Source organism: Parasteatoda tepidariorum, chromosome 11 (assembly GCF_982258835.1).
Source record: "Parasteatoda tepidariorum strain Cologne lab strain chromosome 11, Ptep-v5.0, whole genome shotgun sequence".
Lineage (NCBI taxonomy): Eukaryota > Metazoa > Arthropoda > Arachnida > Araneae > Theridiidae > Parasteatoda > Parasteatoda tepidariorum.
Genome location: NC_141765.1, coordinates 66,484,473 through 66,500,465, shown reverse-complemented (window position 1 = coordinate 66,500,465; position 15,993 = coordinate 66,484,473). Strand labels below are relative to the sequence as shown.

The 15,993-nt window shown below is 29.2% G+C and overlaps 1 protein-coding gene across 3 annotated transcripts in view; it reads left to right on the top strand.

The window, feature by feature from the left end:
- The first annotated feature begins 8,398 nt into the window (after nucleotides 1–8,398).
- Nucleotides 8,399–15,993, top strand: part of LOC107455316 (uncharacterized) — a 28,272-nt gene continuing 20,677 nt past the window's right edge. For 2 of the 3 annotated variants that reach the window (XM_016072830.4, XM_087155386.1), the window contains exons 1-4: nucleotides 8,426–8,493; nucleotides 8,618–8,737; nucleotides 9,948–10,100; nucleotides 12,869–13,105. In XM_016072830.4, coding sequence (XP_015928316.3) covers nucleotides 13,029–13,105 — 77 coding nt within the window. In that variant the 5' untranslated portion in view covers nucleotides 8,426–8,493; nucleotides 8,618–8,737; nucleotides 9,948–10,100; nucleotides 12,869–13,028. Of the gene's footprint in view, nucleotides 8,494–8,617; nucleotides 8,738–9,947; nucleotides 10,101–12,868; nucleotides 13,106–15,993 lie in introns of all 3 variants that reach the window. The other variant, XM_043040094.3, reaches the window with a different exon arrangement.

The following is a 15,993-nucleotide window of genomic DNA, read 5'->3' as shown; positions in this document are numbered from 1 at the left end:
ATGAAACTTACCCACAATATACAACACATAGTAAGGTATTAAACAACATAAAAAGAAATTATCAGACATTAATAGTAGTATAGAAATTAGCACATGTATAAAATAAACAAATTGGAAGTATCGGTTTGCAATAGAAAAAGTACCTTTAATATGGAATATGATTGCCTCTAGAAGCAATACAGCACAAACAGCGATGTGTGATGCTTTCAATTATGCGGTCTATCAGTTCAATAGGAAGTGAGAGCCATTGCTCTTGTAAAGCAGTTGCAAGCGTGGCAAGGGTCTGAGGGGGCGGATTGATGGCAGATACACGCCTCCCTAGAGCATCCCAAACGTGCTCGATAGGATTCAAGTCCGGGGATCGAGCTGGCCACTCCATGCGAGTAATTGTTTCCTGTTGAAGATAATCATCAACAATGCGAGCTCTGTGTGGTCTTGCATTATCGTCCTGTAACAGGAAGCAATCACCAATTGCCCCGGCATATGGGCGCACATAAGCATCAAGGATGTTGTCTCGATAAACCTGAGCATTCACGGTTCCCCTTGGAAAGACATGGAGGTATGTGCGCCCTCCTAAGGATATGCCTCCCCAAACACAGACACTGCCTCTTCCGTATGCATCTCTTTCACGGATGTTTGATGGATGATAACGGGTCCCAGGTTCTCTCCATATCAAATAACGTCTACTGTCACTTTCTAGACTAAACCTGGACTCATCCGTAAAGAGAACAGGCCTCCATTGATCTGACGTCCAGTGGACATGTTGTCGGGCCCACTGCAAACGGTCTCTCCTATGGCGTGATGTGAGCGGCACGCAAATGGCTGGTCGTCTCGCATACAGACCACCTTCGTGGAGCCTTCTGCGCACAGTTGACGTTGACACCAACCTTCCGGTGGCTGCAGCAAGAGAGGATCTAAGATGTGTCGGAGTAGCGGTTCTATTCCTGCGTGCACTTAATGTCAAATATCGGTCATCGGCACTGGTCGTAACAGTTGGCCGTCCTTGACTGAACCTCCTAGATGCCGAATCTGTGGTTTGAAATTGCCTCCAAAGTCTATGAACCACAGATGGACTCACATTTAGCCATCTGGCCACTTCTGATTGACTCTGCCCTGCCTCTAGTCTCCCGATGGCTCTCCATCGTAGTTCTTCAGGCAAATGATGCCTAGAGGTCATTATTACGAATTGGCTATCTCAGATTTTCAATGTCGCAATCACAGTAAAATTTGTGTGCTTTCTCTCAAACTTGGACTTTTATGCTCCAGGCAGATGACGTAAGCCGAGTGCAGCGCCACTAATTTGCATATTGCAATTTTACTCAGCTACTCTTAGTGGACAACATATGCAAATTTTGCACGGTTTGGCTTACTTTTGAAAGAGTTATCGCTATTTTTGTGATTTTTCCTTAATTTATGATAACCAGTGTATGTTTCGAGAAAGTTATTTTTATGATATAAAGTAAGAATCATTAAATAAATTTAAGAATCATTAAAGTAAGAATCCTTAAATCATTAAATCTTAAAATAAATGAGGTTTGTTGCACACACAACACACGGAGGATGTTAATATGAATTTGAACTAGACTTAACAAAATCAAAGCGGAAAGAAATTGTTATATACAATTGATAGATTCATGTAAATCTTCTTATGAAAATATAAATATCTTTATTAAAATATATGAACATACATTTTAGAACATGCATTTTTATTATACAGACATGTATGTTAATAAAGAAAACATTTTTATCATACAAGGCATGTATGATAAAAATAGACAGGTCTTTAAACATTTTACTTCTGTTTCTGGGGAATGATTTAATTTTATTTTATAACCGTCGTTGAGCAACTGACCCAATTTTTGGGTTTACGACTACTAATGTTCAACTCCGCAGCCTTGTAAATTTGAACACAGTCCAGAATACAAGGGAATTCCTGTATCAAGTATTGGGAGAAAGTTACCTTGGAGAAAGTTCTCATGGAGGACTTTTTTGACAGAACTAACCTGCATTTGCGTTACATGGAGAGGAAGACCACGAAAACCTCCCACGGTTAGCGTGATGGCAAAGTTACTCTAACCCATGATTCGTCTACCTTTGAGGATATTTCACGTCAGCACTGTGGTCGGTGCAAGCCGGATGCGGAATTCGTATCGACCAGTCATCGCTGGGATTCGAACCCGACTCACCTCATTGGAAGGCGAACGCTCTATCCCCTGAGCCAACGCGGCTCTCTGTGGAATGATCAGCATTATGCGAGATGAAAATAGAGTTTCACCTTCTTGTGATCTATTGTAAGCAATCATTTTCGCCTGACTGTTTCCAAACGTACCCCAAAATGGGCGAAAATAGTTCACGACTGGAGTAAATGCAATTCAGTTTAGCGAGCTTTCTCATTTATTTGAGTTTAGATTGAACTACACCCTATAAAGTGTATATGATCGCTCGATTTAGTATTAGAGAGGAAAAAAACATTATTTTTCCAGTTTTTCAGCACCATATTTGGATGGATATTAAACCACAGCTTTTACATTGTAGTTATTTAAGTATTCTGTAAAGCCCCTATGCAACAGCTAGTTGTTGGCTAACGGCATGAGAGTTACAATATGGGTCGTACCTGGCCCTCTTACTTCCTTAACAAGCTGATACCCATCTATCTGAAAATGGGTAGGTTTCACGCTACCACCTTAGATGGAACCCCTGTTCTCTACAATAACAGCTCAGTGGCTTAACCTCTGTGAAATCGTGACTTACACTGTTCGAAGCAGCAAAACAGTTCTAGGAAATCAATTAATAGGAAATTCTAAGAGTATCTTATGTCTGGTAATAATGCACGTAATTCGTTTGAAGCTATTTTCTTATTAAAATATGGGGGTCATTTTCCGGAAACAATCATAAATATATATATATAAATATTTATCGAAAAGTATAACACATTTCTTATAATTTGAGAATTAAATTGATGTTTCAATTTGGTTCCCTTCTCAATTAATATGTAATCTTCAACTAATGATCTTTGTAACCTTTGAGTAGTCGGTTCTATTAATAAATTACTCTTTAAGACATGCTTTAACATTTACATGAAAATTCAACTGTTGAAACTCAAGAATAAAAGACTACTACAGTGTTTTGATTTTGATTTTTAAAATAGTTGTCTCTAATCCCCCCCCCTCCAACACGTAATGAGTGACTAAGAATAAGACAGGAGACTTTCGCAATAATTTATACTTATCAACAGCCACTGTGATGTATGATAATGTTAGTTTTACTTTTAATAAAATGTTACATATTATTAAAAGTTATAATAATATTAATTTAACTTTTTGCGTTTTTCATCATATCTCGAGATTTTTTTAAGCAAAACAAACATGTTTTGCACAAATTTATAAAACTCGTTTATCCAAAGTTATCGACCATTTATCCACGCAAAAAAATTAATTTTTAATAATTATTATTTCTTTAATGGAAAATAGTCGAATACTGAGATAAAGAAATTTGCACTGTGAGGTAAAGAAATTTTTTATTATTTTGAAGGAAGTAAAAAGACTCATAGCATAAAATGTGAACGAAATCTGTCATAGACTGCCTGAATTTTAAATTTTAATAAAGAAGCTATTCATTCGATTTCTTTTAAAATTTGCATTTTGCTATGTAAAATCACATACTTTGAAATAATGCAAAATTTAGTATACCATACAATTGAAAGTTTTTCGCCTATTATTAAATAAAATAATAAAAAATAGCAAATAATTATCAAAAATTATTCATTAAGTGAAAAAATTACAAATAAGCTTTCGGATATGTTGGTATACGCAAAAATAATATTAAGATTGTTCTAACCCGCTCTCCTGACAAAACTGTTGGAACAGCATTTTCAAGAGTGGGGTACCCCCCCCCCCCCTCACACACGCACACACACATTTTGAGAGAGTTGAATTCGTCAAAAAAAAAATCTTTTTATTCCCAAAAAGTTTATTTTAATACCTGATATCGTAGGCTAAAATACACTATCTCACAATAATGTAAGACACATTTTCGTTTTGAACATTTTTTTAAATTTTTCAAGAAACACTTAGAAGATTATTTCAAAACTTTAGAGGTAATTAATTCATGCGATTTTTGATACTCAGCAATAAAACTTAAACCTTTCAGATTTTTCAAGGACCGACAATAAATTACGAAGGAAAAGAAGTATTTTTGAACATCCTATGCCAGAAAATCAAACAATAAGCTGGTAACTTGCTTGGTTATTATTTGTAACAACTACATAAAAAAATGTTAAACCTAATTTAAATATTAATGGAGTTAATGGACAATTTTTATAAAAAAATTAATTTTTTTGTTTTACGTTTTCGTGCTATAAATTTGAAAATATTTATTTAAATTAAACAAAAATATTGGAAGAATTGAAAATTTAATAACAAAATTATTGTTTTAAAATTTTAAAAACAATTGTTAAAAACTGAGCAAGATATGACTATTTAGAGTAGTTCTTTTATACTGCGCAAGCACGAAAATTTTTTTTTAAGAAATCTTAATTTTGTAGTAAATCGTATTCGAAAACTGATGAAAAAAGTCTGAATATCTAACGAATTAAAAGAGTTTCAAGCAATTTTCTAAGTAGTTTTTGTACTTCTTTAAAAATCCTCAAAGGAGTTTTCCATCCTGAATGAAATTTGTGGAAAACCCCTATCGTTAATAATTCTGATGGGGGTTTTCCACAAATTTCATTTTGTACTATATAAGACAAATGATAATACCAGACATTAATCGTCTGGACACCAAACTATGATGGTTTGAGGAAAGAAAGCAGGTGAAAGAAAATGTTCATTTATGGGGGATGATCCCCACAATGCTGGAGTCACTTTTAATAAATCTTGCTTTGTTCAAAATGAAACTCTTGAAAAACACCTTATCATAACGAACTTTCTTTTAAAGAAGTAGAAAACACTTTAAAATTGCTTGAAACTCTTTAAAATTTTAAAATATTTAAATCGAAAGTTTTTCATTAGTTCCAAATACGATTCACCACAAAATTAAGATTTGTTTTTCTTTTTTTAATTTTTCCACTCATGCGAAGTACAAAAGAACTACTATAAATAGTCAAATATAGCTCAATTTTTAGCGATTTTATTCCAAATTTTAAAATTATAATTTTGTAGTTATTTTTTGATTGATCAAAAAATTTTATTTAGAATATTTTTAATGTTATAGCCAAAAAAAGTAAGACCAAAAAAATAGTTTTGAATAAAAATTTCAATATTTCCATAAGTATTTAAGCTAGGTTTATGAAATATTTAATTCAGGCACTGTACTAGCTTAGCTGGCGTAAAGAAAAATCAGCTTTCTAGCATCTATACAAGAAATATTGATGGATATATAATATTTCAGAGGCCCACTTAATGAAAACATTAAAATACTGTTAAAGTTTTTTATAAAATAGGAATCTAATAAAATAGGAAGAAAATTATGGCTGTTAAAAATCAGAAATTTATAGCATAAAAAATTATATGTGTTTTCAAACTGCGAGGGACATCTTCATCAATATAATCCTCTTTTTTTAAAGTCATTAATATTATCTTTTTTTATGTTATACTTTTTTGTGTTATTCTTTTTTAAGTTTTCTTAACTAATGTTCTAATAGTGGGAAACTAAATTATTTGGATTTCAATTTCTATAAAATCAAAACACGAACAAAATCTTAATTAGAATCTAGTTTAAAACTGATATATTTACAGAATTATGCCAAATAAAGGAAACTACAATTCAAAATTTTAGAACAAATTATTTCATAAAAGATGATATATTATAATTAATTAAAAACGATTAAATCGTTATAGTTTAAGTAATTAATACAAATCGTGTACAGCAAAATATGAAATCTTTTGTCACTTCCTTTAGAGTGGATAGTCAAGAATAAATTATAATAAAGTCTAATTCTATTTAAATAAATGTTTGGCGTTATTTAAAGAAGAAAATCAAGTTATCTGCAACAAGACAATTTTTTTGTCACCCCCGTAGATATAAAGTCCCTGGTCCCTATATTAATCCCTGGTCACCCCTAAGAGCTTGTATCCGAGGCTGACCACTTCATTTGCCTCGCTTTCCTACGCCATTGAATTGTAAGCATATTTTCTATCTAAAAATATTTACATAGATTGTGCTTCACTTAAACCACTTTAAAGAAGCAATAGAGTGGATACTTTATGAATTTTTTTAAAGTTTTTGAAAAGAGCGAATCTCCTAAGACTGGTTTCATATTAAAATACGTGAGTCAAATTTTCTGAAAATGCTCATATTTCTAAAAAGTTTTTCAAAGAATGTCTTGAAATGAGATTTTTTTTAACCATAACATGCTATTTCAACAGTCCATATTAAAGAAGCAATAGACCGGACACTGTGACATATTTTTAAATTTTTTGAAAAAAAAAATTGTTTAAGAGATTCACTTTTGAAAAAAAAAAAGCGAATCTCTTAAAGCTGGTTTCATATTAAAATATGTTCGCCAAATTTTCTTAAAATGTCCATATTTGTCCAAAAGGGCTCATAGAATGTCCTTAAATGAATTTTTTTTTCTTCCAAAACATGTTATTTTCTATGTCCATGTTAAATGGTGAGGGTAAAAGAAATTGAGGTCTTTAAGATGGGATAGGAAAAGATGTGATATCTTTAAAATATGGCAGAGACTTACGTGTTTCATACCCCCCCCCCACACTCAAGAAAAGGGCACAGAGCCAGGAAACAGCTCGAATTATAAAATATTGCATATAATTATTAAGATTTGAATAGTTAATACGAAGGCTAAGTCAAGATATTTTTTAAAAACTTTAAAAAGGGAATGGAGAGAGATTGTTTATATGAATTCTTATATAGGAGAGACAAAACAAGTAATTGACTTACTTTTTGCAAAATTGTTAACTTAACCGATTACAAAAAATTTCATGAAGCTAATACAAATACTTGTCAGTTTTAAAGCATCAAAACCTGTAATAACTTAACATTTTAATAAATAATCCTGCGTCGTACTCTTAAAGCCTAAATAAATTTATAATACATTCTAGCATGGGTAAGGGAGAAAAGTCAATTGACTGATTTATTATCGACCTATAACAGTTTCCAATTTTGAAGACTCAGTTTTGTGAAAACATAATTCGCATTTGATTGTTATTAATACCAATACAAGTCTCTTTTTAGGTGATAAGAAAATTTAGAAAGTTGACTGAATGTTTGTAATATCCAACTTCCTAAGAACTGCAGAAATTTTGAAGACTTCCAATCTATCCCTCTGCTTACGTTGTGCTCACGAGGCTGTGTGTACAGGCTTAATATTCTAGGAAGTTTTATTTTTGTTTTTTCTGTTCTAAATATTTGTGTATTCACTAAAGAGTTTTGTAATTTGTAAATTTTAAAAGGTTGTGAGCCTTGAACAAATTTAAGAAAATTAATATCAGAGCATAAATAAAGTGTATAGTTTGCCAAGTTTTGAGTGTATAAGTTTTGAGTGCATATAAAATTAAAATTTAAAACAGAGCACAAAAAGAACTAATATTGAAAAGAACTATATTTAAATTAGCTTTTTGGATTTTATTTCATATTTTAAAACCCTAAATATGCAATTAAAACACAATTAAACTGAATAAATCTTCTATCTCCAAAAATAAAATTACTTCTTAAATCTCAAAAATAAAATATTGATGCTTAATTTTACGTTACTTCAATCTGATTTAGACACGGGTAAAAGTTCAAACTTTTGTGATTTTTGACTAATTTTTGATTTAAATTTATTATTAGAATAAAGCTATCAAATGGATGGTTGACAGTGTAAAGCTAAGCGCAGACGGTGCTAGGGGGTTAAAATTCATCGTAAGACTTCCGGTGTTACTTCTTTCAACTGATTTTTAAGCCTAAGTTTGAAAAAACGTACCATCCAATATTACTATACTTGTAGTGTTTACAATAAAGCACGTTCTTTCAATCTAACTTGCAACGAAACAAGCAACAAATTAATTCGGAGGACTCTACAAGCTCTCTATGATGCTACCCAAAAAATAGCAAATGGTGCTATTTTACACAAATATAGCCAAATAAGGAATTACACTCAAAACATGTCTAACCTTACACTTTATTTATGCTGTGATATTAATTTTGTTAAAATTGTTTTAGGCTCACGACCTTATTAGAATTTATAAATTACAGAAAACTCTTAAGAATGGTAAAATTACACGTAAATTCAAACACAAATCACAATAATAAAACTTCCTAGAATATTAAGCCTGTTCACATATCACCTCGTAAGCATAACATAAGCGGAGAGATACGTATAAATTTCTTCCAGTTTTAGGAAGTGACAAAATTTAATGACGTCAGCTCACAAACACGATGTATTATATTTTCTACTTGCAAATGTTTGTTAAAGCATAGTGGCAACGATATTGAAGGTAAACAAAAACAGTGTTCCTTGCTCATTTCGATTTGGACTTCTCGTGGATATATAAAGTAGATATATTTCCTACAGTATTCTTCTTCGATTATTTTTTTTTTCAATATATATGTTTGCTTTTTGTCAATCGTAAACATATTTTTAAGTTTGATAAAACCTCTATATTTGGCATACATTTAGAACTGAACTAAACCTGGCGATATACGTGGATGGACGTTATTTAGGCAAAAGGGACGTAGATTTTGTTGATTATCTAAAGGAAGACATCGAACGCTTTTATGAAAAGTTGCTGAATAATAAGTAAATTATCATTATTTTTTGAAAATCGTAGCGTTAATTTTCTAATATTTTGTTATAAATATTTATTTTTAATTAGTTCAAGATCTTAACAAATTTTTAGGACATGGTGTTCTCATAGTTATCACATGATCTATTCTTGCCTTATTGTAATTCTTAGTGAATCAGATGTGAACTGAAATAAAATATTATTACTTGGCCTAATTAACATTTCTCATGCTTATTTTTTGTTTCCTTAAAGAGTATGCTGAACGAGTCCAGAGTTTTTATAATTTTACCAAACTTTTTTTTCCTTCCAAGTTTGTAACTTGAAATCACATCTTTGTGCTATTGATATTTTTCAATATTAGTCAGAAGAAATTATCACATTCGGAAAAAAACATTTATTACAACAAGAGAAGAGCTACATTCAGGGACTGAGGATTAAAACAGCTCCACTTTTTTTTTTTTTTTTGACACACATATAAATTACTAAGAATATAAAAATTTGTATATTTATACAAATCATCCATTTTAAACTACACAAAAATGTAAGCATGAAATAGATCACTTCAGTTGGGAAGTTCAAATTTTAAACTGCAAAACAGAAGACACACAGATTCAAAGACAGATAAAAGATGTTTCTTTTTTACATGTTTTTATTGTGAGTTAATTAAGATGCATCATTTATGCCGGGCTGTTCATGACAAAATATTTTATCACAGAGCAAAAGATTACTTTAAATTTAGGTAGCTTATTATTAAATTTTTTTTTTATTGAAATTTAATACTATTAAAGCTAGATTATTCTCTAGAGGAGTACCAAGTAGTTAGTATTTGATTAATTGAATAATCTGTTGATTAAATATTCAGCATTTAGTTACTATTCAATATATTTTTTTACAGCTTAAACATAAAATTAAAATAAATTTATATCACTGTTTTTCAGCTAGATAATTTCCCAATTCCCAAGTTGAACATTTTTTTTGAGTATCTAAAAAATATTTAGAATTCTAAATCTAAACTGAAACAGGAAAGTCAAAAAGATAAAAAAAATACTAAAAATCTGAATTAAACGTAGAAGAAAGCGAAATTTTGTCCCACTTTTTATGATTAAATAAGTAAAAGACACACCAAATATAACCACTTCTCTAAAGGGTACATTAGAGTTTTTTTAATTGTTAGATCATTTAGTATTAACTTATAGCTATTAATAATGCTTTTTTTTCTTTCAGATCTGTGTTAGTTTTCCCCCCTTTTCTAAGCAGATACAGATATCTTGCTCACAAAACTGTAGATGATTTTTTTTTCCCTGAACTCTGCAGTTTTTCAATAGGTGTTGAGGATTCTAGACGTACTTTGGTAGGATCAACTGACTATATTTTAAAGTATGTTTTTGATTACCTTTCATTTATATGTTTCATTCTTTAAATTTCTTATCTTGGCTCTTAATTTTTTCAAAGTTTTATATTTCTTAACTATCTTGACTTACTAACATTGTTGGTGCTAGAGCATGTAATTTTACACCAAAAAATTATAATCATTTACAGCAAAGTGATTAAAAGTATTAGTAGTGTATGATTAATAGTAAGTACTATCGTTTTATGCTGAGAGATGGCAGTCAGTGATGTTTAATTACCTTGGAAATGATATGATGTATGTTCATCAGAGGTGTATGGGATCTGTTTGATAGCAGTCGACCATTTGGTCATTTCCCTATTTTGTTTGATATGTTATTTGTAATAAAATTAATTAATTTTCTATTACAATGGTGTTTTTTCCATGATTCAAAAATATAATTTTTATTATTTTTTATAACTTTATTAAAAATATTTTATGTATTTTTTACTTTTATTTAAAACTGATAATACACTTTGGGAGCCAGTTTTGTCCCTGGCTGAAATCATATAAATATCCTCAGAAAATGCCTGTGTATTTTCCTGTGCCCAATTTATAGTTCAAATTTACTTTGGTGTTCTATAAATATAGTCAAACAACAGAATTGTAGAGGTGAGAAAAATCCATCCTAAGTGACAATGGATTGCATAAGCTTACAATTAATAATGATTGGAGCTTGTTAGAGGTCAGGCATTGAAATGTGTATGTTAGCATTTATTACATAGAATGTTTCACCAGCTTTTTGTTAGTAATAAAAGGTTTTCTTATAATTTTTATTAAAGTTGAATTTTATTTTAAAATGGCAGGAAAAAGGTATAGTACAAATTAAAAAAATTTCATGGGAACAGTTTCTGATTTAGGGAAACAATAATAAATCTTAAAAGTGTTAGCTATGTTATCAAGGATAGAATGCGATAAAAAAAGTTTTAACTACCAGTTTTAGATGATTTAAAACTTCATATCAGGATTCGCCAAAATAGACCCAATCCAAAAAAGCTCAGCAGGTTTTTTTTCATATTGTGCCCACTTGAAAGAACTCATCTTTATACCCATAGAGTAGGTTTTTTCACATTTTATCATTTCCAATCAGTTTTCTTTGCAATTATCAAACAAAATTGTTCTTGGAAGATATCAACTTATTGGTTGATAAATTTAACTGGTTAACTTTCTTTACAAAATTGTATGAACTAAAAAAATTTCAAAATCTGATGTTTTTTCCAAAGGAAATTTAAATGAATTAAATATGTGGTAAAAATAAAGTCTCAATAATTAAAAAATTATATATTTGTAAATTATAATACATTACTTATCTGTAAAACAAATTATGTGTAGTATGCATACACATTACACTAATCCAAATAAATTATTATATAATTTATTTAAATTGTAGACCCTTCAGATTTTATTTAAATAAATCAAAAGATATGTATGCAATATTTCAAAATGATTTTGATTGTACTTTTAGACAAATAATGTTTAAATGCATTTTTCAGTTAAAAAACTGTTTATAGTAATAAGTATTTTAAAAGATAAGACCAAATTATCCCTATTTCATTTTTAGATTTCTATTATAGACTTTACCAGTTTCTTTCTACTGGAAAATTTGCATTTTTTTTTAAAAAAAAAACACCTATGTTTAAAGATAAAGTTGGAATTTTGAACTCATAATTTGGAAGAACACCATGATTTAAAATCTGACTTGAAAGTAAAATATATCTTTTTTCACTGTTTTTCATATGACAGCTGGATGAGAAAGAATATTTTCATATTTTTGATTTATTCAGTTCCAACAATGGAATCGCTTTGGGGCTGAAAAGCAAAAAAAGAAACTTTTATATTTATATATTTCAATAAAAAATAAAGATATTTTAAAATTTTAGTTTATTGAAATTTTCATGACCCTTGAGTTTAATTATATATTTTGCATTTTAACTTTTAACTAGTACTAATTTTTTTTTATTTCATGTTTTTGAATCACTTTTGTTTGCTAGTATTTAATTGGTAAAAAAAAAATTTCATTATGAAAGAAAGGTTAAATTATGTAGTGAACATATAATGAAACTATATATTAATGGAATGTGAATGCATATTGTCGATATTGGTTATTCATGATATGATTATTCGTTCATAATTATTATTTAAATTTAATGAGCATTTTTACATGTTCAGTAAAAAATTCAGTTGTATGCTTGGAATGATTATTTATATAAATGTTTAAAATTTATTACATCTTTTCATTCATTTCAAAAATAAAAAGTTATAATGATAAAAGTTGATAACATTTTGTACATTATAAGATATAATGAATTCAAATGTTGAAAAATAAAAATGAACACTCATGCGTTACAAAAAGATGTTAATTTCATGAATGTATATTACTAATTTAAAACTAATTGCATAACATAATATGCTTTAAATTTTACATAGAATCATTTCAGTATCTACCATCATGCAATCCATTATACATTTAGAAAGCCGGGAAATGACTAAATTTGTTGTTCTCATAACCATCTCTTTTATTAATTCTTTTTTTGGTAATAATCAAGCTAAATTTTTTCAGTATATCTTATTGTAAATAAGTATACATGTATGTAGAATATATTTTTTAAAAAAACCTACTTAACCTTTGGCAAAATTTGATATTTTTCATGATAGGAAACCCACAATAGGCTAACCGTGCTTTATATGCTTGTTTTAAGTGAAAACTGAAATTTAATTATAAATCTTATTCCTTGTTATATTTTCATTTTATTTTTAGGTGCTCTTTGCCATTTAAATGCATACATGAAAAGTTAATCTATGTGTCAGAAAATGAAGGGAAAGAGATAGATTGTGTTTGTTCTGCTCGCAAGAGATTTTGTTCGACAGTTTCTGAAGAGAAAAATTTATCTTTATCAGCTAAAAATCATTATGGAATCATGGAAAATGTAAAAAATAGTTTTAAAGATACTTCTTTTGAGTCTGAATCCTCTAAAGAATTTCAAGCTACATTAAGGTAAATTTTTAAAATATAAGTATGTCCAGTGACTTACTCTTGTGACCAAAGTTTGTGATTTTTTAAAAAAAATCAAAAAAGTCAGATTTTTTTTGATTTAAATCAGATTTTTTTTATTTTTATTCAAATACACTGATAAATTAATTATTTTTACTTACTTTATTATACTTAATTATTTTTATTACTAATTACTTTTTTAATTATAATACTTTTATAATTAAAAAAAACTTTATAAATGTTTAATAAAAATTAAATCAAATTAGAACAATATTATAACAATATTTTAGAAGATCTAACTACCTAAAGCAATTTTTCATCATAATACAGAGTTCTCCCTAGAAATAAAAAAGGGCAGGGTGCTCTTAGACTGGAAAGGGCATTTCAGTCTTAAATGGGGCACTTTCAGTTCCAAAGGGGCACCTTCGGTTTCAAAATGCGCCTACTCAGCTATTTTATGAATTTCATTTTCAATAGTCTGAAATATTTAAAATTTTAATCCCAATATGACACAAAAGAGCTGGCATTTGCATATCTATGAAATTAATTAATTTCTTCATTAATTTAATCAATTGTTAATTTCTTTGATTAAACTAATTTATTTGAAAAAATGTAGTACTTAAAAATTTTAATTTTAGTATATTTTGTGACTAATATGAGCTTAGCTCATATTTAAAAAGAAAGAAAAAAAAATGTTAATCAAGACTTTCGCTAATCATGGATAATTTTCTGTCTATAGCAAATTTCATTTTTTCACAAGCTTATTAAGATAAATAATGGGAGGCATTTCTGGATTCAATCAATAGAAAAAAATTAGGAACAGCATTATAAACAAAATATAGATATGCATGTGTGATTCAAGGTTTGGGTGTTAAAAGTATTCTTTCAAAAAAACAGACTGACACAGAGCTTTCAAAGAAAAATATCAATTTTATTGAGAAAAAGTACCGTATTTTTCGGCGAAAGCGCCACTTCGTCGCAAGCGCCGCACATCGATAAAATTGAAATTTTTAAAAAAAAAGTTATTGTAAGCGCCGCAATGGCGCTAAACCGAGCATATCAGCATCCTTTTAGAAGAGACCTTTAAATTATCATTTAGAATATCTGTATAATAAAAAATTAAATTTTTGTATGCATTTCATAAAGTAAAGTTTTAATTTTTTAATTATAATAAAAAATTTCTTTTTCGGCAAAAAAAAAAAGAAAAGAAAAAAACAAAACGATATAAAATAAAGTTGTTCTTACCAGTTGGCACCGCGCCAAAGAACAGCAAAAAAATTATTTATATGTGCAGTAGCTACGCTGAACTGATTACAGAAATCAGTAAAACAATGTAATAAGAAAAGTAAAATAAAAATTTATTATATGAAAAATTTTAAAATAAAAAGATTTTAAAATTTATTACCGTTAACAATTTGAGGAAAAACTAATACATAATAACCAAACAGCTAATAATAACGAAATAACTAACAATAACAAGAATAATAAATAACTAAACAAGCCCCAAAAAAATTCTGAAGGAATGAGAGAAGAGGAAATAAGTTTCACTTTCACAATCTTAGGGGGTGGAATTTTAGTGGGTAGAATGCCCTCTCCTTCAATGGAAATAACCCAATGTGACTCAACCAGAAAGAGAAGAAAATGTTTAAAAGAGGGGTGTACCCCACCTCCTCCACATGTCATTTCTACTGGAGCTGATTAGGAGAAATCAATCAGTTATATTTTAAAGGGGTTGGGGAAAAGAAAAGGATATGGGACCCCTAATCCAGCATTCCAAAATTCACCACTTAATCTGATCTAATTTTTTTTTCTTTTTTTTTAAAGAAATTTATATTGATAAGATAAAAAAAAATTAGCTATATTCTTTTTATTTGGAATTTTATTCTGTTGAAGTAACTTACTTTATTTTATCTTTTAAAAATAAAAAAGAAGCTTGAAAAAAAAAATCTGTGTCAAGGGAAACATCTGTTTCTTAAGCAGTTTAAAATAAATTGAGAAGTAAAAACATCTGCATTTCCAATGAACAAAATGAAGAAATGCAAGTTGGAAAAAACAGATCAATCAATCTTGACAGCTTGGCTTGTGCTTTACTGATTCGCCCCCAAATCTCCCTCCTCTGTTTGACCATAAATTGGCCACACCCAGTTGACATTGAAACTACCATGTAGACAACAAAATGAATTCTATTCCTTTTGCGGTTTTTTATTCGATTTATTAATTTTTTATTTTGCCGCTTTTTATTAGTTATTAACTGCTAATTTTTTTTTTTTTTTTTTTTTGGTAAATAGTGAGCTTGTTTTTTTTCTTGCTAATAGTTGTTTGCTTGTTTCTTTTTTTTTTAACGTTATTAGTTTTTCGCTTGTTTTTTGTTATTATTCATTGTTAGTTTCTTAGCATTAATTGTTACATTTTTTTTCTTTTTTTGTAGTTCCTTGTTAGCTTTTTTTTTTTTTTTTTCTTGCGAGGTAAGCGTCTTTTGTTAAAACAAAATGTTATCTAAAAGAAAAAACGAGAACTATGATCTCGCTCCAAAGAAGAAACGATTATTTCTTCTTCATAGGATTCGAAATATTTCTTCTTGATTATATTAGTAAGACAAAATAGTGGCTAACTCAAGAAAGATAAGAAGATAGAGTAATTTATAATAAGCTTTTGCAAACTGGCTAAGTAAAGAGTTCAAAACACGTTTATCATGTTAATCTCCGCCCCCTTCGCGGAGATTATCTTATCGGCCGTTATCTGTCACAGAAAGACAGCAATACCCCTTTTCCAAGAAAGAAAAATGACTTCTTTTTTGGAGGGGTGGGGAATAAGGGAAGAAAGCGAGAATGGCGGCAATTTTTCTAAAAGGGCGGATTGTTTATGATAAAAAGGGCAATGAGGGGCGCATC